This window comes from Neopsephotus bourkii, unplaced genomic scaffold (assembly GCF_033783945.1).
Source record: "Neopsephotus bourkii isolate Nb327-2 ecotype Australia unplaced genomic scaffold, CSIRO-AGI_Nbou_v1 NB_1394, whole genome shotgun sequence".
Lineage (NCBI taxonomy): Eukaryota > Metazoa > Chordata > Aves > Psittaciformes > Psittacidae > Neopsephotus > Neopsephotus bourkii.
Window position 1 is genome coordinate 1,634,665 of NW_026901872.1, and position 26,052 is coordinate 1,660,716.

General features: G+C 39.2%; 1 protein-coding gene across 13 annotated transcripts in view; it reads right to left on the reverse strand.

Annotated features, from left to right (window-relative positions):
- Positions 1-26,052, reverse strand: part of LMO7 (LIM domain 7) — a 130,028-nt gene that overhangs the window by 91,275 nt on the left and 12,701 nt on the right. For all 13 annotated transcript variants that reach the window (XM_061367734.1, XM_061367740.1, XM_061367737.1 and 10 more), the window contains exon 2: positions 1,993-2,063. In XM_061367734.1, coding sequence (XP_061223718.1) covers positions 1,993-2,063 — 71 coding nt within the window. The remainder of the gene's footprint in view (positions 1-1,992; positions 2,064-26,052) is intronic.

The window sequence follows — 26,052 nt, forward strand, 5'->3', positions numbered from 1 at the left end:
TTAGCCGTATCACAGGTGAACCAAGGAAAAATGGAGAATGTCATGCCTAGTTGCCGCAGCGATGTTGCGCTCTATTGACTTTGGTGAAAATTGGACAACTGAAAACCTTTCCCATCTTGTTCTTTTGTTTCCACAGAATTTCTATGAAAATCACTTCTTGTACTTCAGGTACATCAAATTTAAAATTATTACACAGGAGGACAATGATATGATTTAGTGCAACATAATGAGGCACCATTTCTTTAAAGAAAGTTGCATGTCTCCTAAGGCAAGCTGCTCAGCTGAAAGAATTACAGGATGTTTTTCTTGCATATGGCTATTAATTACAGATAAATTTAACTGATTTGCATTTGGCAGACGGAGGCTTTTATTCCTTTGCCAAATAAGTGTCAACAATGAAGTTATCAGGGGATTAGAATGTATCAGTTCACTGCCAATTCTTAAAGTCACTGTTTAAAAGTTACAGCTGAATACAATACACACTAAATACATACCTGAAGAAATACCTTCTTATTAAAAGTATAAATTATTTTTATTACCACGTCCAGTCTAGTTAACATTTCATTACATAAGTAATGGAAATACAGCATCCATTTCTGCAACATCATCCAAAATTATCATTGTGATATAGGAACTTGAGTAACTAGGAAAGGCAACTAGCAAGATAGACTAGGTGGATGAAGGGCCCAAAGCAAAAAAAAAGATCAAGGACAGGAAAACACAATTATATTCACAGTAGGGCAAATGCACTAATGTTGCCCTTTTGCATTTGCTTTGGTTATTTTAATAGGAAAAAAAAAGAAAAAGTCCAAGCTTTTTTTTTTTTTGTCAAGTGCTGCCCTGAGATTTGAGATTTTTTTAAATGACCCAGGTAGTTCTCTAACAAGATTTCTCTCACACTGGTGTTCTAAATGACATTTACACCTGCCATTCCTTAAAATACTAAGGGATTAGCACCACTTTCAGTCTTGGAAATGAGTTTCAGTAAGTATAAAACCAGTTACAGATATATGGAAGAGACCTGGCAAGTGGACATACTACACCTCTGACTCAACCTAGCAACGAAACCAGACAAGTCCCATTACTGCCAAGCCTATAATATATAAGCACAAGGAAGCATTTTAGAGAAAGCACTCAAAAAACAGATGAAGTCAGAGTTTGTTGCTGAAAGCAATGGGTAAATCAGTCCAGAAAGTACTGAAACCTGGATTGGAAGTTCACACACGTGACAATACATTTCTATGTTATGCTGAGACCCAATCCCTTTACTTTCATCATCCTAGAGTGTTCAGTTTGTTTTTTTGCACTGGCTTTGAAGTATGCTTTTAAAAAGTATGCCAAATGACATTTAATAGAGTCTACACTATTGAGGTACTTGGATGGAACCATAAGAGCAATATTATTAAGTAACAAACATATGAGATCAAATGCCTGCTTGTTATCTTAAACTTACAGTTTTGTAAGGTTCAAACCAGAAATGTAAAGAAAAAAAGAATTTCTTTAAGTGTAAGAAGACCTCTGGTAGGAATAGATAGTTTTCAGAATTTTAGAACCAGAACACAAGTGTTTACAATTATTTATTTCAAGGGGGTGGAGATTGAGGAGAAAAACCTAAACCAAAACAACACCAGTGGGTATATAGGGGTGAATGCTTTGATCCCAGCCATAGCCACACCACCGTGCACAAGCCGACCATAAAGTCCAGTGATACCATGAGAATTATGACCAATAAAACCAATCAACTGGCCAGGGGATCAGCACAATCCTCGCAGTAACACACAAGGGAGTGTGTGGGACAACACATGTAACATATATATCTAGAAAGAGAACATGTGAAAGCTGTGCTTCCTTCCCAGGGTAAACAACAGGTATTAAAAGAAAAAATAAATTACTTATTACAAAACACTTTAGGTACTTTGTCGGAGGCCAGGAAGGAAAGCTGACAACTCATGTTAGCCTGAAGGGTTTTTATACAGGTAAGTCAATACTCACTCGCACAACAGGACTCCATTTTCCAGGGCTGCTCGAAAGTCTTTGGTTCCAAAGCTTTTCCCAGTAACTGTCTATAAAAATAAGAACTGAGAGTTAATTGGACATGCACACAAAATCAGGACTAGCCGGAGTATCTAAGTACTGAAAACCAAAAAAAACCAACAAACCAACAAAACTTTTCAATTCAACAGTTAGTTCATATGCTTATTTTCTTATACTAATTTCAAAAGAAAGAAGTATACAAAACATAGCTCTTTATGCCTCAAAAGAAGTCAGATCAAACATCTTCAACTAGTTTCCCCGAGTGTAAATCAATCTTCAGCTACATTCTGTGGGAATACTTGTCATTTCCTAAATCAACAGAAGCCGAACTGAAAAACATATATTTGAAGCGTAAGTGCAAAAAAGAGAAGAGTCTTTTATCTCCTACATCATGTTACAGCACGTATACGCATATCCAGCACAAAAGTATTTTAATAGGGTTGTTTGGGGTTGTTTTCTTTGGTTTGGCTTGGTTTGGGTTTTTTTTCCTGCCACTTGCACCTAAGGCAATGTGACTAAGGAACCACTCTGGCAAGTCTGTATTACCACGTGCACATCAATTCCCATTACTTGCCAAGTGTTAGGACTACACTAATGGGACTTCTTTTTATATTCAAAGTGAAAAGCATTGAACAAGAATAATGTCTTATAAAAGACAAGGTACCCAATGTCAAAAGCATTGCCTACATGTATTCAGCAGAGTCGTTCTCCAACAAGAAAAAGGTTTTGTTCATGGCATTAACTCCATCTCAAACGAGACCACGAACACAGCACCCCGCTCATGTCTAAATTCATTTAGGTTCTTCCTACTACATTCCCCCTGGACCCATGTCCCTTGAAGGGACCAAATTTGGCAGTTTTCTTCTAAACAGCCAGATTAGTAACCCACGGACAAGTTAGAAAAAGGGCCAGTATTCCTAAAACAGTTCAAAAGAGGGGTTTATCCCAGTTGGGTATAGAAACCAAACACTAGGAAGAGCATTTATTCAAAATTAGAGGTCATCAGGTTCAATCACAAACTAATTACAAACCTCCCTTTGGGGATCTTAACCATCCCCGATACTGCACAGGACTACAGGCACACAATTTAAGGTGCTGTGGAACCCACATGCATCCAGACCAAAGCTACTGATTACCACAGTAATTAAAGAAATTAATAGTGAAACAAATGAGCTGTGCCTGGTAAAAGAGCAAAAGGAGAGGATGTAGCTCTTTAAGGACCTATTACATTACCACCCTGTTATTTTTTTCAAATTGCAAAAGGCATGTATACTAACACTAGAAATACTGTAACTTCATAGTTTTAAGGTAGGTTATCTTTTAATTCAGAAGCTGTAACTGCCATTCCCTATTGAGGACAAAATTAGATGTTACAAAAATCTTCTGTTTGGTTTAAGGTTTGGAGGTTTTTTTCCTAGGATTTAACAAACAGAGAAAAAAAAGGATAGCACACCAACTAAAGGTGAGGAAAAAAAAAATCAAAATTTAGGGAGAGAAAAGAAAACAAACCACCTTTAAACAACAACAAAGGCTGATACTGATTCCCCTGGGAGAACTGTGTTTTATACAATATTCCTGTAACAACACTCTAACAGAAGAGTAGATGTTGCACTTAAGCAACATGATTTTCAAGAATCACTTAAAAATACGCCATCTGAAAATTACCCTCATCTCAAAATATGGCCTTTTGCTTTTAAATTCATATATTTAGTGATAGTAATTTTGAGGAAACTAGTCAAACGTAACAGCTCTGAAAGTTTTAACATAAATATTTGTGTTTCCAAGGTAATAGGGGATACGGGTTATAAATGAAACCCTTCGTTCTACAAGCTAAAAGCTTGAAGTCTGCATGTCATACAGCAGAACTGTACTGTAATAGGAGGTGTAGGATTGGGGTCTACTTTTATGTCAACATTTCAAACCCCAATCAATTCTCAGAGTCCAAAAGTCATTCTCATTCCGGAGTTGTTGCTGACACCTGCAGGACTACACAGTCCAAGTGTTTAGGTTTATATAGACAGTTTACTTGTAAGTCATGCATTCAACAGATAGCAAGATGTTTCCTTTACCTACATAGTTGGGCCCATCCTCCCCCTCAAAAAAAAAAAAAGCCTAGAACTGCAGCATGTAGCTAAGGAGGTCACTCCTCAGAAATTATTCTCAAGAAGTCAAGAAGCATGTGCCTGTGTGGAACATTTTTGACTGCTACAAAGTCTTTCAGCACATGACCTCAAGTAACTACAAGCCATCCTTGAACCACAAGGGAACCCAACTGGAGTACAAGGTTGTAAATGCTACTATTACATTTGCAGACCTCTTAAAATAAAATTAGAGGACATCACACTGGAAGCATTTGGACTAAGTTATTTGTGCAGCCCCTGTGGCAGTCAACACTGATTTGATACAAAGGTTGGAGCTGGCAGACAAATCTTGTGACCCACAGATTTTGGCGACTACATGGTTTGTTGACACTAAAATAAAAGCATCAGTACTGCCAAGTTAGGTTTCATTAATACTGACTTTTAAAGGATAACTAATAATTAAGTAGTTAAGAAGTATTCTCAAGGAACAATTTAACACTGGTTGCTTGAAACCGAAACACTTCCCAAGTTGCACAACACATTGAATTCATTGCGGTCATAAAAGTAAGCACTCAATTTTAAAACCTCCTTTTGTACAGAGAGGGAGGACTTCTCTCAGCATTCACTTTCATCCAGCTCACACTCACTGTGAGGCATCAAGCTCAGCTGTAACTATTACAGACTGCATAGGATCTAGGTATCAAAAAAAACCCCACCAAAATGGGAAGCCACAGACTGTCTCAGAGTTCCCTGAATTTTAAGAACCTGACTAAGACAAAGTAAATCCCAACCAGAGATATTACATCTTCAAACAATGTCTACGATTTGTGAGTCACTGTTTATTCATTGAAACTGGTTATACTGGGTGTGGTACTCTTATGTAACAGGCATACTTGATTTTGGACAATTTTTCAAACCACTTAGGCTATGTGCCAAATAATAAAGGAATTAGCTTGAAAAATCAGGTTTTATCCATGTATGAACAACATCTCATTCCAAACTATGTCTCTTTCCTCTCCTTCATTCAGCTGAAAGTGTTTTGCTTCTTTGTCTTTTGATAGAGAGCTATGACATAATTAAAGGCTATATCATAAAATGCTGCTATAAACCGGTTTGATTTTATTTTTGTAAGACAGCATCCCCTAATATGTTGGTAACTTGCAATTGCGAGATCCAAGCAATTTACTTCAAACAGTATTCAAATCCAGTCTTCACTTAAATTTAGACATTTAAAAAAATGCTTACAGAGGGCTAGTTTAATTTTAGGTTTGCTGTGATTCCTGTAGAAAGAGGCAAATCAAAAAGAAATAACCAAAGACCAACCATTCTGAGGATGGTATGACATCAAAATAATGGACTGAACTAAAAGCACATGGCGCAGAAGAATACAGTGATTATATGCCTCAGCACCAAAATTAACAGAGTACATTTATTTGACTTGTCCTAGTAGAGGCCAAATACAACTAATCATAATAGGCCTTCTTTGCCTTAAAAGCTAGTCACAGCTGAAAGATTTTTCAGTGTTAATAAAAAATACTAAGGGAGTTCACATCAAGTTTCTTCCATGGTCCACATGGGTTTGAACGGCTTTAGCAGAAAAGCAACACTACCCCAGGATAGTAGGTTCTTCAAGTGGGTTTCCTATAAATACCAGCACATGCAACTCAAATTGCAAGGGACTGGCAGTCTCTCAGTTTTACTTTGCTGTGGTAAAAATACCTAAACTAGACTCTCCCCATCCAATGCAAGACTCACACCATATACACAGGCACACTGTTTAACTGATTCTCCTTCACAAAAGCATTAGCTGCTCAGAAACAAGGAGGCAACACTGCATCATGACCAGCCTGTGACCTGAACAATGTCTTGCTGCAGAGGAGCCAGGTACTTGCCATCCAGCTGGCTCTACAGTTCATGCTGGCCAGCACTGCTCTCTCCATCTCATTCAGAGCTCCTCTGCCACAGCTCCACATAGACTACACCATCTCAAACCATGCAAGAACCCCACACACAAATTTTAGAGAAATACTAGCTGTACCAGCGTGAAGGCTGAAGCTTCCTGATGTAAGATCATAGGTTTGGGATGGAATATTCAAGAAACAACACATGACATCAACAGGCTTAATGCAGGCTCATGCAATGATCACACGGGGCAAGCAATTAGACAGCAACCTCAAGGATACTACACTGATTCATGAACTTCAGGTCCCCAGCTCAGCCTACAGCTTGACAAGCCAAGTTTATCATGCCGCAGAGTGCTTCTCAGGTGCTGTAAGGAACTGGGACAATGATATGAAACTAACTCTGCAGTACCATTCCCACTACAGAATTTCGACTACGCCTGCCAGTTTGTGTCACAGTGCCTGCCTCGGCAGATCTCCTCATGTACACACTAATGTCTGAATTGCTACCTTGCTAATGGCCTTTCTTTTTCACACCAATTATCCAAAATCTGAATCAGACTACATTCCAAATGGCTCCATCTTTACGCAATTCCAGCATTATATATCTCTATTCATAGCACTTGTTTGGCTTTAACTGCCCTCAACCAATATATCTCTCCCCAACAGTACTGTTACTGTAAGATGTACCAGGAGATACATTGGCTACAGACACTGCAAACTTGAAAGTGTTCAAAAAAACCCCAATGCTCTGGCATCTCTATGGCTGGCAAGGCCTGGAAACAGATTCATTTTCATAAGGTATTTAGAGTCCACTGCATTTTATATACAACTGTCAAGTACATACTCTACCTCAGCTTGAGAGATTGTATCACTTAGGGTCTGTCACAATGGAAGAATAAACATCAAAGCAGTAGGGATTTTTCCTCTCTCCTGAGTTCCTGCAGAAACTGGTGGACTGCGACAATGAGTAGCTGTGCTGTGGGACATTTCAGACACACTACCCAAAGTCCTGCCTTCCTGCTTCATGGCTATTTGTACTCCTGTTTAAATGCCATGTAGGATATGAGCTTCTTGAATGGCATAAGCGGTAGCTGTCAAAAATGCTGCCATTTAAGTTTTAAAGTGAGAAGCTTGTGCCCTTTGCAGGCTTCCCATCCAGTTTTCTCCCTACTAGTTCTTTCTCTCTGAGTTTCTTCTTTAAAAAAAAAAAAGAAAAAAAAAAAAAAAACCACACCCAAACAAACAAAAAAAACCAAAACAAACCCCCCTAACATTGTCACAATTTGCTCTAGTTACATCAATTGATCATCAGTCCAAATGCCTCCCAAAAGGGCAGTTGGTAGGAACCATATTCAGAGGGTTGCTGCACTCAATTTGAATGCACAAATGGCAAAATCAGTCAGTTGGGTAGAAAGCCTCTGATGTTGCAGCAACAACCACAGCAATCACTCCATTTCTCAAGGTCAAGCAGTAGAAAAGAGTGGCTCATTTCTGAGGCAAGCAGGATGGGTATCCCTGAATTTTGAGCCCCAGGAAGATGTGCAGAAAGTGTGGGCATTCCTATCTTCCACCCAGGGGTGAACATTCCTGGCATTTCACGTCTGGTAGCAGGAAGGACACCAGGTTTGAAGCAGCCAAGATCATAGAAGGAAGCATGGTGCTATCTTCCCTTCTGATCACAATTTAGTTCATGGTCCAACAAACTCCTGGAGAGGTCAACAAGTGATCGAGAAACTGGTACCCACAAAGGCTTTCCCGATCAGCTGTCCAGCAGCTTATGACATGCTCCAGCCAAACAGCTTCACAGGAGTCAAAAGCAAGGCCCAGATTTCTACAGAAAGAAGCTCCCCATTTCAAGTCCTCACACCTCATCACTAAAATCCAAGGCAGGCACAACTCCACTGAGGAAAAGAGCTGGGGTGGCTGGAAATAAGAAAAGTATCTACCAAGAATTCTGCTGATTAGGGGTCTGCACAGCTAAAGTAAGAGGGCTGAAGGAGGTGGATGTTTCTGCCATTGATCCCTTCTGCTGGCCCATGTGTTGCCCTTTATATCCATAACAATAGTGTTTTTCAGTTGGAATAACTCCCACTCTATTGCTCAATGCAAAGCTATACTCTCCTGTTTAACCCCCTACCAAAATCCCTGGGCATCATCTAATTTCAGAGAATGTGGAAATTTCTCATTCTTCAGCCAAAACTGCCTTTCATAACAAACCAGAACAGACATTTATAAAAGGAAATAGTTGATTATTGAAAAAGCCTGACTGCTATTTTTCTGTCATCAGCATAATGATGGGGTCTTACTGTGGTATGCCTTCTGGACAGACATGCCAAAACTCCGGAATTAACATACAACTACATTTTTACAAAAGATGAAGAAAACACTGAATAAAGGACAAACAAGAAAGGACATGATTACTGGTGTGGTAGGTGTTAGAAACAGATCTCTGTACATTAGCTGCTTAGGCCGCGTTTGTTTCAGCTCTTCTGTCAAATTGCATATAGGGACACAGTCTGAAGGACTGAAGTTTTTCTTCCAATATTTAAGAGAATCTTTGACTTAGGGGAACAATACTGCAGAAAGAGAAAGGGTACACTTTTGGGATCAGACAATTCAGTCAAGCTTTTTTTCCTCCTACACAAAAAAAGATCATCCCACAATACAGCCACATGAATAGAATCATAGAATCATAGAATAGTTAGGGTTGGAAAGGACCTTAAGATCATCAAGTTCCAACCCCCCTGCCACGGGCAGGGACACCCCACTCTAAACCATATCACCCAAGGCCTCGTTCAACCTGGCCTTGAACACTGACAGGGATGGAGCATTCACAACCTCCTTGGGCAACCTATTCCAGTGCCTCACCACCCTAACAGGAAAGAATTTCCTCCTTATATCCAATCTAAACTGTTTAAGTTTTAACCCATTATCCCTTGTCCTACCACTACAGTCCCTAATGAAGAGTCCCTCCCCAGCATCCCTATAGGCCCTGTTCGGATACTGGGAGGCTGCTATGAGGTCTCCACGCAGCCTTCTCTTCTCCAGGCTGAACAGCCCCAACTTTCTCAGCCGATCTTCATATGGGAGGTGCTCCAGTCCCCTGATCCTTCTCGTGGCCCTCCTCTGGACTTGTTCCAACAGTTCCATGTCCTTCTTATGTTGAGGACACCAGAACTGCACACAATACTCCAAGTGAGGTCTCAAAAGAGCAGAATAAAGGGGCAAGATCACTTCCTTTGACCTGCTGGTCACACTCCTTTTGATGCAGCCCAGGATACGTCTGGCTTTCTGGGCTGCAAGCACACACTGAAGCCGGCTCATGTTCATTTTCTCATCAACCAGCACCCCCAAGTCCTTCTCCACAGGGCTGCTCTGAATCTCTTCTCTGCCCAGCCTGTAGCTTTTGCCTGGGATTACTCCGGCCCAGGTGTAGGACCTTGCACTTGGCATGGTTAAACTTCATGAGGTTGGCATCAGCCCACCTCACAAGCAAGTCAAGGTCCCTCTGGATGGCATTCCTTCCCTCCAGCGTATCAACCGAACCACATAGCTTGGTGTCATCAGCAACCTTGCTGAGGGCGCACTCAATCCCACTGTCCATGTCCGTGGCAAAGATATTAAACAAGACCCGTCCCAACACCGATCCCTGAGGGACACCACTCGTTACTGGTCTCCAGCTGGACATTGAGCCATTCAACACAACTCTTTGTGTGCGGCCATCCAGCCAGTTCTTTATCCACCGAGTGGTCCATCCATCAAATTGATGTCGCTCCAATTCAGAGACAAGAATGTTGTGTGGGACAGTGTCGAACGCTTTACACAAATCTTACTGTTGATTATACTGCTGACTGTACTGACAGATATCAAACTAAGAAAACCAATATACATTATTTTGTGTGACAAAAAAGCCTTACTGTATATGCAGAGATAGGCAGCATAAACTAGATGGAGCTAAATGTTTCCGTAGGACATAAAACTTGCAAAAGCAAAGCAAATTTTGAACGACTAGGAATCATTGACAATTATTGTTGTTATATATAAATATAGGTTATATATAAGTTTATTCAGAAACTATTCCAATTTATTAAAAACTCTTAATTCCATAAAAAATTTAATTGCACAGAGCTTCAACAGCTGCCATCTTAAGTGATGCATGCTTAAACATTTAACCTAACTTAGGCTATGCATTTACTTTCTCATGTGTATTTACAATTAACTTCAGTTAAATAAAAGTAGATATTTATGCACCTTCCCAAGACAATAGAATAATAATATTATTTTAAAATTTTCCAGCTGAGCTCCATACTAGCTCAGTGGCTGGTCATAAAAGAAGGGTGGCATTAAGCCTCTTACCCATAAATGTTCCTAATTAAAGAGAAAGATAAAGTAGTCATGAGAAAACCCCAAACACTCAGTTCACCCGATACAGCCAGAAAGCAACAACTGAATTCCATATATGTGCAAAAAACTCTGGGAACAAGAATTATGGAAGAACAGTCTCTAAAAACGCAATTGACTGAGATAAAAGAAGTGGTGAGCAAAGACACCAGTTTCAGTTCTCAGATATCTTTTAATGATCATGTTTCATAACATACGCACCCTCAAGCTAGCCAAATTTTGAACTTGCCCACTGTGAAAGTCAGTCACTCCATACAGAATTTCTTAATCTCTTTTCCAAAACCTCTAATATCTACCTCTTCAACACTGCATTGGTTGTGACCTGACCTCATGTTGTTAACACCTTTCCAAGCTGGGGGAATAGTGATCAAAGGATAAACTAATCCCTGCATAGCTGTGTCTCAGCTGGACACCTACATAGTGTCCACCTGAGGCATACAAAAAGCTTGCTCTGGGCAGAAAAACAATACTTTCAACATCTCCCTCAGGATGTTGAAATAAAAAGACTAGAAAAGTCTCAGCAACAACACAGCTTAAAAGGAAAAAACAAAACAAACCCCAACAAAAACCCCAAAACCAACACCACCACCCCCCAAAAAAAAACAAACAAACAAAAAAACCCCCACCAAAATAAAAAAAAAAAAACACAAAAAAAAACCACCCCACAATCTTGTGAGAAGGCCTAAACATCACGGATGGAAGGTTTCATAGGGCTGGTTGAACAATGCAGTCACAGAAGAAAACCGTGATCTTCCTGCTACCCAGAAATGGCACCAGAGCCTTCTTTCCCACTCTCTTCCTCATGCTCATGTGAAGGGCCTGCATTTAGGAAGTGTCCTGCAACCACCCACACTATTTTGTGCTTTATTATAGTGCTAAAAATTCATAGAACATTCATATGATGGTTTGGGTTGGAAGGGACATTAAAGATTATATAGTTGCAATCCCCCAGCCATGGGCAGGGACACCTCAGACTAGACCAGATTGCTCAAAGCCCCATCCAGCCTGGTCTTGAACACTTCCAGGGATGTGGCAGCCACAACTTCTCTGGACAACCTGTTCCCGTGTCTCAGCCCCCTCATAGTAAAGAATTTCTTCATAATATCTAATCTAAATCTCCCCTCTTTCAGTTTAAAGCCATTCCCCCTTATTCTATCACTACATGCCCTGGTAAAAAGTCCCTCTCCAGATTTCTCGTAGGCCCCTTTAGGCACAGAAAAGGCTGCTCTAAGGTCTCCCCTGAACCTTCTCTTCTCCACGCTGAACAAGCCCACTGAAAAAAATTAAAACCCTCATCCCCATATAACTCCTTCACACATCCCACCACCTCTCTCCCACCCCAAAATGACCACAGCAATTGAGACAGGTGTTCCAGTCACCAGAGAAGGGCACCCCAACACACTAGAGATGAGAGAATAATGTTTGGACTTAGTGTAGATTCTTGAGAGGCTTAGTATACCCAAAGATTCAGTGATTCAGCACCAGGACAGGCAGTATGTGCCCAATGGGATGGATGGCCATGTGCCTTCATGAAGAACTTTAAGTTCAGACAGCTACCACAATCTCACCCTGAAAACCTCCATGCAGAATCTGTTTATACCATTGCTTTTGCTAAATGAGGAATACAAACTTTATGACAACTGCAGGACTTTGGGTTCAAGTGAACAAGTTAAAATACAGGGTTGCATTTTTTTCAAGCTTCACTTAAAATAGAGGCATTACTTGAAATATTAACAGATAAAGTGTTAGTGATACTAAAATCACATTTTTCTAGGGCAAATGTAAAGATAGGATTAAAGCAAATACAAATTTGGCCATTTTTGCTGTAGACATACTAAAAATCACACTTGTCTAACATTTTAATCTATTATATTTAGTATTTTAAGTAATGTCTCCCCTGTAATTGAATATTTAAATATTTTGTACTTCATTTAGAACAAAATATAAATGCAAGCTATAAAAGGCCTTCTCATGTTTGTATTTCCTAATTTTATAGCTCAGTTTTACTACTACTGTCATTCCAGGTCAGAGAGTATAATGCTGCCAGTTTCAATACAGACTGCCAGTTCACTAGTATTTATTTTTATAGGAAGGACCTTAAGGAAAACATTATCTCTGCTTACACTGATGAATAAAAATATGCTTAAACTCTGCTGCTGTTTGCAAGTGGGTCCCTGTTGGGATTATTTATGTAAGTGGCAGAGAGATACAGAGATATCAAATGAAATGGCCAAAACCAGAGCACACTTCTGCCCTAGATTACAGCAATCTCTTACAAAGTGACTGTGTTGATCCTGGGTGTATTTAACACTTTGATTTTACGTTTACTTTAAATATCCAAGATTCTCCAGAAGGCAGTGCTGGTGTCATGAGCGAGCCAAGAATCTAACCACAAGGTCCTGGAACTACATTCAAGTAGGAGAAGTAAAAAGGCATCAGATAAAAGAATATGCACTCAAGAAGGAAATGCTTCAGATACAATTGCTTTTGCATATTTAGTGAGGTTATTCATGCGTGGAAGTAATTTCTTCTTGTTATTGGAGATTTGTCAATCTTCTCAAACTTTTCAACCATTACTGGAAGCAGTACTTTGAGCTCCATACATACTGAGACATGGTTTGAGTCAGGTTCAGCCAAAAACATTCACCAACCCCCCTTTCCTCATGCATACACTCATGTGTGCACTCATAAAGGTTTAGGGAACCAACAGCCTTCTCACTGCATCCTCTTTCCTGTCCTCACATCCCCTGACTTTTATATCTCATTCGACACCCAGAGGTTTCCAACCCATTTCACCAGGTTTACTTTGCTCATTAACAAGGCAACAGATGAACGGAGAGCAAAGAAATTGTGTGGAAATGAACACTTAACAGGGTCAAAAGACACCATAAAGGCAATTAGCATCACGTACAGAGTCTGGAAAAAACAGTCACGACACCACTATGGCATTTGGCATTAACTGTAGTGCTTAAACAACATCATTTAGGAAGTTCGATAACACCTAGCAACAGTTATGTAGAAATAAACCATCAGGCAGAATTAACTGAAATAAATGTTGATTTCAGCTGCAGAAATATTATTCATTTCCTGGAGTTAGAATAATTCAGAGGTAACGATTAGCTTAAGAGAACCACTGATATGATCTGTTCAATCAAAATAAAAGCAAGACTGTAAAGTGCTTGAATACTATTGTGTTCAATAGCTGGGGGCTTTTTAAATAACATTTAATTTTCAAGAGGTGAGAGTGAGCAAGCAGAAGGAGAAGCTACACAGAACTGTAAAGTCAAGAAAATTGGTATTTTTGGGGGGGTTGTGGTTTGGTTTTTGTGTTTTTGGCTTTGTTGCTGGGTCTTTTTTTTTTTATTATTTAAAATCCTAAATTTAAAGGAATATAAACACATGCAAATAATTATATTGGGATATTTGAAACGTACTATGCATGCACGAAGTTACTAAGCTGGAAGTGAGACTTCTGAAGGCTTCATTTCCTAAGGCTCATAGCCATATATTGCATTACAGGTAATGAGCTCCTACATTATAATGTTGGACAGCACAGGACATTGTCAGTGCTTCACAGCATCATCTAATGAGATACTCTGGGTACGATGTATGACCCGAGGCTCTGTGCTTATATGCAGCCCCCCTCCTTGACAGGAGATGAAAGAAATTGCCTCTGGCAAAGAAATTAAATAATTGCAGTTGGAGGAGGAAGGATGGCTACAGAGGAAATTGAAGTCCAAGGAAGCTGCAAAAGGATGCATTTGAAAAGATGACAGAAGCACATCTAGAGGAGGTGAATGTCAGTCTGGGCAAAGGAATGAGGAAGCTTAGGCTTAGTAAGTTTTGCTAACCAATTCTTTGCCTCTGATTAGGTTTCTGAGGAGTTATAAAATATGAATGCTGTCCTTTTAAAGGACTCTAAGATAAAGGAATATTTGATGAACACATAGTAAGTTACTGTGTCTTTATGCTTTGAGAAGTCAAAAAAATGAACATGGTCTTGTGTGTGATCACATGACCTTTCACTTTTCAGGGTATCTTATTGCAGCTACATCTCCTCCAAGACCCTTCCATCATCTCACAGCAGACATGGTTTCATCCCAAACCACAGGCTACACTACTCACCCATTATTCATGACCATATATATCATTTTGCCAGAAGATCCAAGTCCTTCACTGTTTAAGATATATTTGCCTTTACAAAAATAAAATGTCAGTGCTAGCATAAATCAGGGATCAGGCTACCATCCACCTCAAAATTAGGAGTTCACCCTACTTAAAGATGACATTAAAAGGTTCTTCCTTATGCCCTGGTATTTGTCTTTCTTATCTGAACTCATTGGTGTCAAGCCAAATATACCACTAGCACACTCCTACTCTCCATGGGATTTTTCTCCTTGGTTTGCAAAACCAAAGATAGAAGCAGCATTAGCAACTCTCAGTCATAGGTGGCCCTGTGCAAGGATGACTGCCACAGTTCAATTAAAGAATTATGATGAAGAACATGGAGGAGAGATTGTAGTCCAGAAGGGGAGCCACAAGTGACAACTGCTGTTCTTCCAAACTCTTCCAATGCTTTCTCCTTGCTCTTCAACACCATCACTTGCCACTCCACTTCTGACCCAGGCTTCACGTTGACATAACCCAACTCAGCCACCTCTAGCGTGACACTTCCTTCAGCCATTTTATTGCTCCTCTGCAAAATGAAGCTTTATTTAATTATTTAAGGAGCAAGACTGGTTTGACAGAGTTCTTGCTTCCTCAACTGGGTGTGTTAAGAGGAGCCCAAGACAAGATTGACTGTCATAGCAGCTACACAAGGTTGTTGTGTACACTGCCCAGAGGTAGGATTTAATTACTAGTCAAGAGCAGCCAATCTCCCCCCTTATTACAGAAGACAATTATAATTTGCTTATATTTATTATGACATCCTTGCAGTAATGCTCATGACTCCTTGTAAACAATTTCATACCCTGCAAGGGAGAGGCAGAAATTTACCTCATAGTTTCCATATTCAACTCATTTAGCATGTAAAATGTGAATCTTCAGTACCTCATTTTTTTCCATGTTGCTCAAAAAAAGAATTATTTTTTTTTTCTCTGGGAAAATAAAAGACAATGGTATATTAAGGAATTTATCTGCATATGGCTGATATAACCTTTCTCAAAAGGGAGACACTGATATTAAGTCCTACATAGAAAAAACAGAGAGGTTCCAGCCCATAGAGGGCTGGTTCACATATTTTCACATAATCTCGCCTAACAATACAGCCAGAGTGATTAAAAAAGCCCCGTGAAATGCACACAAGGAAAGTGCTGATATGCAAGCAGACAAACTGCACCACAAAATGTTCTACCCAGAGGTATAAAAACAGTCTGGGAAGATTATTATATTCCATTCATTTAGCATGATTATGCTTCTACCTTGCAAAGACAGAAAAGATGCACTTTTTGGATTATAAACAGATGCTTGTACCTTGGGCAATTTTTGTCTCTAGCTTAGCTTTCTTTTGTCTTTAAAAATAACAATGCATGAAATGGAGAGATATTATCACTAATCCATACAGTTTTTCATAAGCAAAACATCTGCGTCTTGGAAGACTGAGATTTTATTCTACCGTAGGCAAGATGCCTCAAGCATTTCAGGTTTGAGCCACAATGTTTTCTATGACCAACAGCCTTCCAGGGCATGCAGACTTCAAGAATGTCTGACGTTTTGCCTAGCAACTGAGACAAAGCATAGACTGCCCCCTATTTAAACATTTTCCTCCATACATATTGCATGAGGTTATGCCAATTTCTGCTGCTTGATCTGGTACATGATTATCATCTCCACATGAAAATTCTTACCATTTTATTTGCAGCTGAAGACATTTTTCCTACCATAACAAAAACAAAATTGGGAAGTGCTTTCAACATTAGGTCACTGCTTTATCAAAGCAGAATGATGTCTTTGGGTTTTTTTTTTTTATATATTTGAAATTCCAGAGAGAAAGGAATGGTACTTTGTACCATTGATGTTACTTCCAATGCAAGATTTAATTATGTTTGGGGGCATCACAAAATTATGCATTTTATTGGATACACATCCTCTTAAGTATTTTCTTCTAGAATGAAAAGCTGGCTGTAACTTCAGCTTGAAGCATTCCAACACCACTTGCACAATGTTTACAGACTAACAAAGGAATTAGCCAGTGAGTTAAACTGATTGTCCATCTCACCCAACATCCTCGGTCTGACAGTGACCTGCACCAGGTATGTCAGCATGTTCGCAGGGTGGGGAGAGAGGATACCAGTGCTTTCATATTTAGAGGAGTTTCAGCCTTCTCTATTATTAACTGGTAAAACCCACACAGATAGGGAGAGCAACACATCCTTTCAGAGAGTTCTCTTTCATCAGAAATCATTACAGAAAGAGAAAAAAAATATCACCCACCACTTCCTCCTGCCCCATATACTATATTTTTTTATTTTATTTTTTTTTACCATTTGCTTGCTCACAGATTTTTTTGTTCGTAATATACAGCAAGATAGGGAAAAGTGTATCCAGAAAAAGCTGGACACAAGTCTAACTTGTTTTCATTCTAAAGCATTAAATCCATACAATGCCCTTTTAACTAAGGCATGTAACCATGAATATGCTATTAAAAACTCCCATATTTTATGGCAGCTAATGTTCTGCAAGAGTGGTGCCTCAGCCTGACAGCCCACTTCGATAGAGGGTGTGAATTCACACAGAATCTGGGTGCCACTGCAATCTCCTTCTGCCATATCTCCTGATATATTCTGACCTCTGCTGTTATAAAGTGGAATTTATTCTGACAATTTTTTTTCCTTTAAGATACTGCCTTCAGCACAATAAGAATTTTCTATACCAGAAATTATACAAGGTAAAGAAATGATGGGAAAAATCACTTATTTTACATCATAAAGCACAAGAAGTGCCCAAGATTTTCTTTTCCCTTCATGTTCCTCTTATTTATCATAAGCTGCATTTTTTACTATTACATAAACACACACACACCCTGTTCTTTTATCATCTGGACTCTTCATATGACACCAAACTGTCCCAACATCATCTTTTCTAAAAATGCATTGGTTTAGGCTTTTGATGACAGATACCAGCAGAACCACCAAGCACACCAATATACAGACAATAACTAACCTGAAACTATTCTAACAACTAGTTTCAGGCACCACTCTGAGGTTTTTTTGTTTGTGTTCTTTCCAGCTGAAGTTGCATTTTCCACTAGAAAAATATTCTGTAATAGACTAGCAAGCTCTCAATTACATACAAGTCCAGAACTCCATAAAGAATTTTGGCAGTACTAGTTAGTAAAGAAATCACACTCTTATTATCCTGAAATTGGTGTTCAAAGTGTAAATTTGAATGATTATGACTGTATTGGTTGTCAAGATTTTGAAAGGAGCAGAACACCACATTTTAAGTGACAAGTGCACCCAGAGGGAAAGAGAAGAAACAAGGAGGTTTCCATTGTGAAAACTTCCATTGTTCCATTGCTCTACTTCCAAACTTCTCTTTTCCTCCTGGAACTTGAGAAGCAAGGAATAGGCCTTTACTGTACTTATCACGAATGCTCAAAGAACATTTGCTCTTCCTTTCCCATCATGATGCCTGACATACTTTAAAATGAAACTGCACCTACACCTTGCATTATTTCTGCCACACTGGCTGATATCCCATGGCTTGGGAGATAATAAAGTATTTGATCAAATATTTATAAAGAGTATGAATTTAAGACTGCATCTCCCAGTCAGATAACACTTTTGGAAGGAATAGGACAGCAGCACAGCTCCCAATAAGTGTTATAGCACCAAATGTTATTTGTTAAATGTTATTTATTCACAATTATGTGAATGAAGGTGAAAATAATTTGGTTTTGTTTCTTGTTTTGCTTCTGCTGTAACAAACATCGAAGTTTGCCATAACACTCCTACTGGAGTAAAAGCAGGAAATGCAGCCTAATATGAATAAACTACTGAATCTTAAAGAACCCTCACTATAACTACAGAACAAGCAGTCACTAAAACTCAGCACAGCACCTTACTCCATCACACAGATGTTCAGGGGACAACCTGCGAGCTTACACACACCATCCTAATAACCATCCTCATGTTTTCTTTTGCCTTCTGCTGCAACCACCCTCTGCTAGGAGCTAACACAAAGGGTGCCCCAAAATGTTACTGCAACTGCAGGAACGAGTACCTCAGCTGTCAGCAAGGATGTCAAGCCATGGGTTATACAGACTACCACGACTGTCCTGTAGGTTTTAACATTGCAGTCAATACTTTAAAATGCAGAACTACTTCAAATAAGTCATGTCAGGGCACCTCAGTTTCCCACTCAGAATTTTTATTGTTAAAGACAACAGTTTTGCATGATATAAAGAGGAAGCCTCAGTCTGCTGTGTATCAAGACTACCCTGCGATACCTTCCAAGTGGGCTCAAAACGCCATTGTTTTAAAGGCTATTACTGAATTTGGTAGGTGTTCAATCAAATCACTGGAGTACTATGGCTAGCTTAAATTTGTATTCTTTCAAAAATATGAAGAGAAACTGAATGTCGTAAACCAAACAGGAATATGATTAGACAGGAACTCTGAGAAACCAATTGAAAAAAAACAAAAAAAAAAGAAAAAGTGAACAAAATTCACACAACTAGCATAATACAGAGAATCAGGCAAGTTAAAGTGAAAAGTAACTAAAAGTAAAATGTAGAAGACATTCTCTGGCCATGCTAGAAGAAAAAAAGGATAGATCAGGTATGATGAAGGGGAATAAATAGTTAATGACATGACTCCTCTGATGTTCGGTCAGTCGGCTGTCAGATTCCCCAGAGAACCCTGGGACTGGGAAAACAACCACTGAGAGCAGAAAAAAAAGTACTGAAGATGGCAAAGCCTGGAAGAATTTGCTTAATTAAAGTTGTTCTGTGTGCTAGAGCATGCTCTGAGCCACTAGCAATTATCTTCAACTCAAAGCACTGCAAAGGTCTCGCTGAGTGAAACATTAAAAGTAAAGATCCTCCTCAGGGATGTGACGACACAAGAAGAAAGCAGAGTAGGAGTTAGAAGGCCATTATGACTGTTCTCCACAACTTGAGTTTTTGAAGGGTATTAAATGTTGCTGATTCCTCATCACCACAAGCCATAGCTGTTTCGAAGGGAGGTAACACTTCGGTTTGAAAAGTCACATGTAAACATTGTTTGGTTGTGGGTTTTTTTTCTTCCTTCCTTTGGCAAATTAACTGGTCTGATACACAAGAACAAAACCAGTAAGTGGGCTATTGATGGACTTGAGTTATGCAATTGGCAAAAAGACTTGCTATTTTATTTAAAGACAGACACACTGTGGAAATACAGTCTAGTCAAAGAGTTATAAGACCATTACATGACAGTAGGAAGAAGACCACACATGTAAAAAGCAGGTTTCTAAGGCACAACATCAGATTAAGATAAGGTACTAAACTGGACTCAAGAAAAGTTATTTCAAATTCCAGGACACTCTAGTGTGTTCTTTATGGAATTAGGTGACAGACCACAACCATATTTTTTATAAACCCAAAATGAGACACTGCATGAGCATTATGGGGGTAGATGAGAATTCACTATTCTAGTCTTAAATCAAAGCACTGGTTCAAAGTTCATCAAGAAAAAAATCCATCAGAGTTTAGTCATAAAATCTTATTCTTACAGCAGGGCAACTGAACACAAAAATAGGATATCCCTGTACATCTCAAAACAATATTAACTTTTTTATTTACAACAGACTTGACCTCAGTTTGTAGTCAGTCATCCCCACACCCTTTTATGCAATGCCACCGGCTTAAGTGGTTATTTACCAGGTTGTATTGGTGCAGTAGCTGTCCTACTCAGTTTGGTCAGTGCTATTGCATGTATTGCACTTCAAGACAGGACAGAGAAGAGACTTAAGAGCATGAGGACTACTTATTATAAAGAAGGGGTGAGATTGAGAGGGAAAACTTTAGAGTTTTGCTATGAAAAAGTTATTAGTTGGTTTAACTTGCTGAAAAAAAAAAAAAAAAAGGAAAAATAAAAAGGATTGTTGGGTACCAGGGAAGAAATAATAACCATGAAAGTTATGTATCATTGACCAGTTTGCCTGTTTTTAAGAGGTTAAAAGAATAAAAAATGCCAGGAATGGTCTAGGTATAAGAATATCCAGTTTTACAAGAGAATAGTCATGAACTACATGACCTCTGAGCTCCTTTGAGCCATATATGCAAATTCCACATGAAAGAGCTTATTAGTCATTCATGTCTCATCATCTGAATACCAAACCAAGAGAAAATTCTTAGTTAAGCATGTATGCATCTGCAGGATTTAGGGCATAAGACAGAACAAAGTAAGTTTCAGGAGGGGAGTTTTGGTATTGTTTTGGAAATGAGGTGCTTCACAGCAACTGCTCAAAACACATGATAACCTAGACACAAAAAATGCCTATGCATAAATCAGTTTATTTTAGGATGTATGCTCCAAGCATCAAGTCAGAAATGCAAACCTATAATGCCTGCTATGACCTGACATTGTTAAAAGGACAAAAAAGAAGAACTGTGTACCCACGGTAGGAGGACAGACACAAGTACTCCCCCCTCAAGTAACTATAATTACTCAGGATAATTATTAACTCTGAAGAGACACAATTTAAGTGGCACTTACACTGTCACATACAACCCAAACACCAAACTCTAATGTTACGGTAAAAGTTGCATAGGGAACTATGATTGATTAGAATTTAAAAAGCTAAGATACTGGTTGCATCTGATTTATGCTCTCTAATGAATTCTGTTCCAAAAATAAATTCCTCTGTACAGCCTGTTTCTTCTAATCATCTGCTGCAGATGGGGAGGAAGGAACTGACTGGTCTTTATGTGCACAGTTATTAGCATTACATTGCTTAGGGAGGCTGCTGGTGATCCAGCTGTGCTCCTGTAGGCCTGCTGCCCTAAAACCACTGGAGATGAGCACAGAGAGATGGGAGAGCGCAAGATGGCAGTGCTGAGGACACCTATGCATCATCAGCACTTTCTGCATTTCCACACAGATTATGTGACTGTCAAACAACAACAAAACCTGATCTTCCTTTCCTTGAGGGAGGACTGTCGGGCTGTAATAGAAGTGACTGACCTACAAGCACTGAAGGACAACAGGCTCCTCCTGGGCACCTCCAATGACAGTTACGTGGGAATGGGGCAGGTACCAGTGGAAAGAACAGCTACTGCTATTGCAGTGTTTCCTTTGAAGAACCTCCAGAAACCACATAAGAAAAATAACAGAAACATTTTTTGGAAGGGCACGTTCAAAGTACAAGCAGGTCTGGACTTCATTACACAGCTTTGGTCACAGGTGCTACATGAATCCACCTGCTCAAGGCATAATTTTAGAAACACACATTAAAAAGAAAAATAAACAAAAAAGTTTTTGCCACCTCAAGGAAGAATATGCAAACCCCCACACAGCCTTGCTGCTAGAGGAAGACTAGAAGAAACACAGGACAAAAATGGAAAGCCCTGGAAGATATGCTGTTTGTGTTTGCATTTGAGAAATAGGGGACTGGAAAGATGAAAACGGCTAGTGGTGTTGTCTGCCCTATCCCCTCCAGCGTGCTCTGACAGAGTGTCCAGCACAGCCCTTGCACAACCTGCCTCAGGTCCTCAGTGGGGACATGACTTTCGCCACACCTTGGTCTTCTGCCCTCACCAATACCCAGCACCGGTGAAGACATGAGTCTGGATAATTCCACAGTTCCTCTGCTGCTTCCAGCAGCCCTGTGCAATGCTACCATGGAATTCAGGGCAATTCACAGAAAGCCAGCAAGCTGAGACAACCCTAAGGCCCAGTGACCAAACATTTCATGGTAATGGCAGCGGGGACAGGAACCTCAAAAAAATCCCAAATATTAAAGCCAAAAGCTGGTAGATCAGAGGTTCTGTTTGGACAAGATTTGAAGTAGTCAAGGCCATGTACACTTTTAATATGTGCCAAATTCAAACAGATATGCGAGTCTGTCAAAAGATATGGCTATGAAAAGTGATGGAGTCTTTGCATTAAATTTATTAGTACAGACCCAAGGACAGATTTGGGGTTAATAAAGTGAATGGCCCATCTTTCATTCAATGGCCTTGAAGAAGCAAACTAAAATTAAAGTTTGTTAATATTCTTGCCTACATGAAGGAGTATGCCTATGACATAACTACCCAAAACACTTTACCAAAACAAAAAATAGGTACAATAGAACAGTTCTGAAAAATATATTTAGCATTTTTCAAAAACAGCTCATTCTAGAATGAAATATTTCCCTTATAAACATTGTAATGCCAAGCTGAGAATTCCTGCAAAATACCTTCCGATTCCTTGGAAAGTTACACTGCAATGGAAGACGTTGTTTTAATCAAATCTGAAAACTTTTCACAAAGAGAAACTGGATTAAGTGGTAAATATTTTGCTGGTTAATGAAGGTTTTGTGAGCAAACCTGTGATACTGGCATTTCTGATGACAAAAAAATCCCTACAAACTACATGTGAAAAATACTACAGCAGCAAATTTTTTGTAGCCCTTCACATTCAAGTAATTTTTAAACATTGTAAAGAATTCTGTGCTACTCAAAAACACACAGCAGTGTTCAGATTAACAGAAAAGAACTGACACAAACCTGAACTCCTTTCTGTGTCTTGATCCTATTTTTTCACATAAATGAAACATTTGTGAAATTCATAGCATCTGAAGGCTGAATACACATTTTTTCAGTATGACAGCAAGGTCTATTTTAAGATACTGGAATGTCATTAATTTGTGTCCCTTAGCTCAGTGATTTGTAAATGATTAGCTCTAGAACACCGAAACAGAGAAAGGCCTGTCTAAGCCCATTTTATACTACTACCAGCATTTAATTTAAACACTACTTCAAGATCTAATGTCAAAACACAACATATACCATTTATCATTAAATTGATAAAGAAGCCTTATATACACCTACAGGAAGAAAAGAACAACTTTCTTTGTTTTAAGCCTAACGCTTGGCCTTTTCAGTTTCTCAGGGTTTCAAACTAGTACCTACAATTCTGCTGGTAACAAAGGCCCTGAAGAACAAGTTTAGCTTGAGATAGTCTCAATAGAAGGGTAGGCAAAGAAGAATATGATTAAGCATAATGCCATTTAAATACCTATTTTTCTTTTTACAAGTGATTCCTGTATTTAACAGCAGCCTCACACTTTGAAGAGGGAAGAGGTTTCAGTATCAGATTCCTGTTGAGTTTTATGGAAAATAGCAAGTCCTTGACTGGTATGCTCCATAACAGCAGGGGCAGCTCTGATCTCTGGAAAAGCCTTAATCTTTCAAGAGGTTATAAGACTCCCCAAAGGAGGCTAAAAATGAAATTATATGGGGATAAGTGGGGAGTTCCAGAAGGATTATGAAAAGGCTCTAGGAAAGAAGCTCTCCCAACAGCAAACTGCTCTGAATGGAGCTGCAGACAGTACCTTCTATCTGTTTGGTTTTTAAAACCAAGAAACAGAACACACCTATCACTTCTCTTTTCATCCTCAGCAATTAATTCAAAGTCAGAGCTTTGGTCTGAAGTTTAAGGTCTTTTATTTTGCTTAGTTCTGGGCTAGCCTTAAAGGAGCAGTGAGAGAGGTTTAAAGCTCACAACATAATTCACCAGGAAATACAAGTTACCTGCTCTTAGGTTCCTACAGACTACACTTGTTTCAAGTTCTTCAAGTCTGAGAAAAAAAATCTGGACGTCAAAAATTCCATACTTTAATTAGTGACTTGCTCTGACTTGACTTTAAAGGAGTTTAATCACTATGAAGAAACAGTAAAAAACAAAAACAAAACAAGAGTTCAGCCTCACGTGCTATTTTTAAGTAACAGCTTTAAAATGGCACTTTACTGTTTAATCAACCATGACTCTGAGGCATAGGACCTTCATGCCAGCCTTCAAGGGAAAAAAAACAATGCAGTGATCACACTGACACAACTCTGAGACCTGATTAACAAGAGAGGCTGAAGATTCACATGTGGCAGTGAATGGTCCTGCCACATCGCCCTGCTCCTGGCCAGCTTCCCTCTGGTGGGGGTCTGTCCTCACAGCAGGATAGGACAGAGGGCTCTTGTGACCCTCTTCATCCCCAGTCCAAACATTTAAATTAGATAATTTTAATTCACATGTATGACTATTATTTTCTTTTCATAGTTTTAACAGATGCATTCAAAAGCATGCAGAAGCCAAAGGAACATCCTGGGGAAGATAATTTTTGAGAAAGAGTGATCTAGACTCCTCCACACTGAAGACAAAGAAATAAAATTTAAGCATCTGAATCCTAACTTAAAAAAGTAAGGGAACCCATTTTCATTTTTAACAGTTATCTGGAAGTCTTATAAGTCCATATCCACCTAAAATAAATTTTAACAAGGAAGGTATCACACCAAAGCACTGGAATCCAAGCTAAATCATTTCCATACCTTTGGAAAAGATATTTCAAGTTCCTTTTCCCTGGCAACTGCTTTTATCCCTGGGTGGAAATATCTTCTCTCTTTCTCATGCTTAAAGAAAAAAAAAAGTGCAAATACACATGCAGGCTGCTGAAGCAGCTCCGAGTTGAGATGCTCCTGTTTGCCTCAGCTGAGCAATTTCCAAACTCTGATGGGTGCCACTAAGGCAATCAGCCTGTTCAGCATCCTATGCAAATTACTGGAGATGAATGCTCAAATCCACCAGCACACATACAAATGGAAATTAGCAAAAAATAGCAATATGGTAATTCAGCATGACAATGAACTTAATACAAACATCACTAAAGGAAATCCACAGGAGATAGGAAGCAAGACAAATTTTGGAACTGTAGCTTGAGCTGCAGCAGAAGGCCTGCATGATGATATTCAAAACAGAAAATCCCACTTCATAAACTGGTTTTTGATCTGGAACAAAGAATCTTTACCTGCTCCTAAAACAACCTCAAAACAAAACAAAAAACCCACAGAAAACCTCCCCCAGCCATGAGTGCATCTTAAAGATGTTGTGGCAGACATTCAGCACTAACTACCTTGAACCTTCTCCTCCACAAGCTTAATCTCTGTGTAGTTAAACAAATGTTAATAATTGAAAAGTATACAAAGTTATTTTACTAAGGGGGCAGTTAACAACCTCTTTTCACTTCAGCAACTGATTCTTACTTGGCATTAAACCAACAGGAGCTTAAAAGAACATGTTACACACGGATGAGATTTTGAATAACCTTGTGAGTTACCAGTTAGCAGTTTGGTGTGGCCCTCAGACTTCAAAGACTCCTTTCATAAAAAGCCAAAACAAAGGCAGAGAAGTCTTTATCATCATTTATGGTAAACAAGATAGCCAAATCCACTACATACTAGAAAGGTGATGTAAGGAAAAGACTGAACTTTGCATGGGCTTCATCGACATTTTAGGAGCCCTAAATTACCCAGTCGTTTTTTTGATTAAAAGATGAGAGTAATTTGGAAAGGCAACAGCAGGTAGTCCAGTAGCACAAAAGAAAGACCAAGATACAAAGTTTTTGCTGCTTTGCTATCAGCAGATGCTTGGGAGCACACATCACCAGATCGCAGG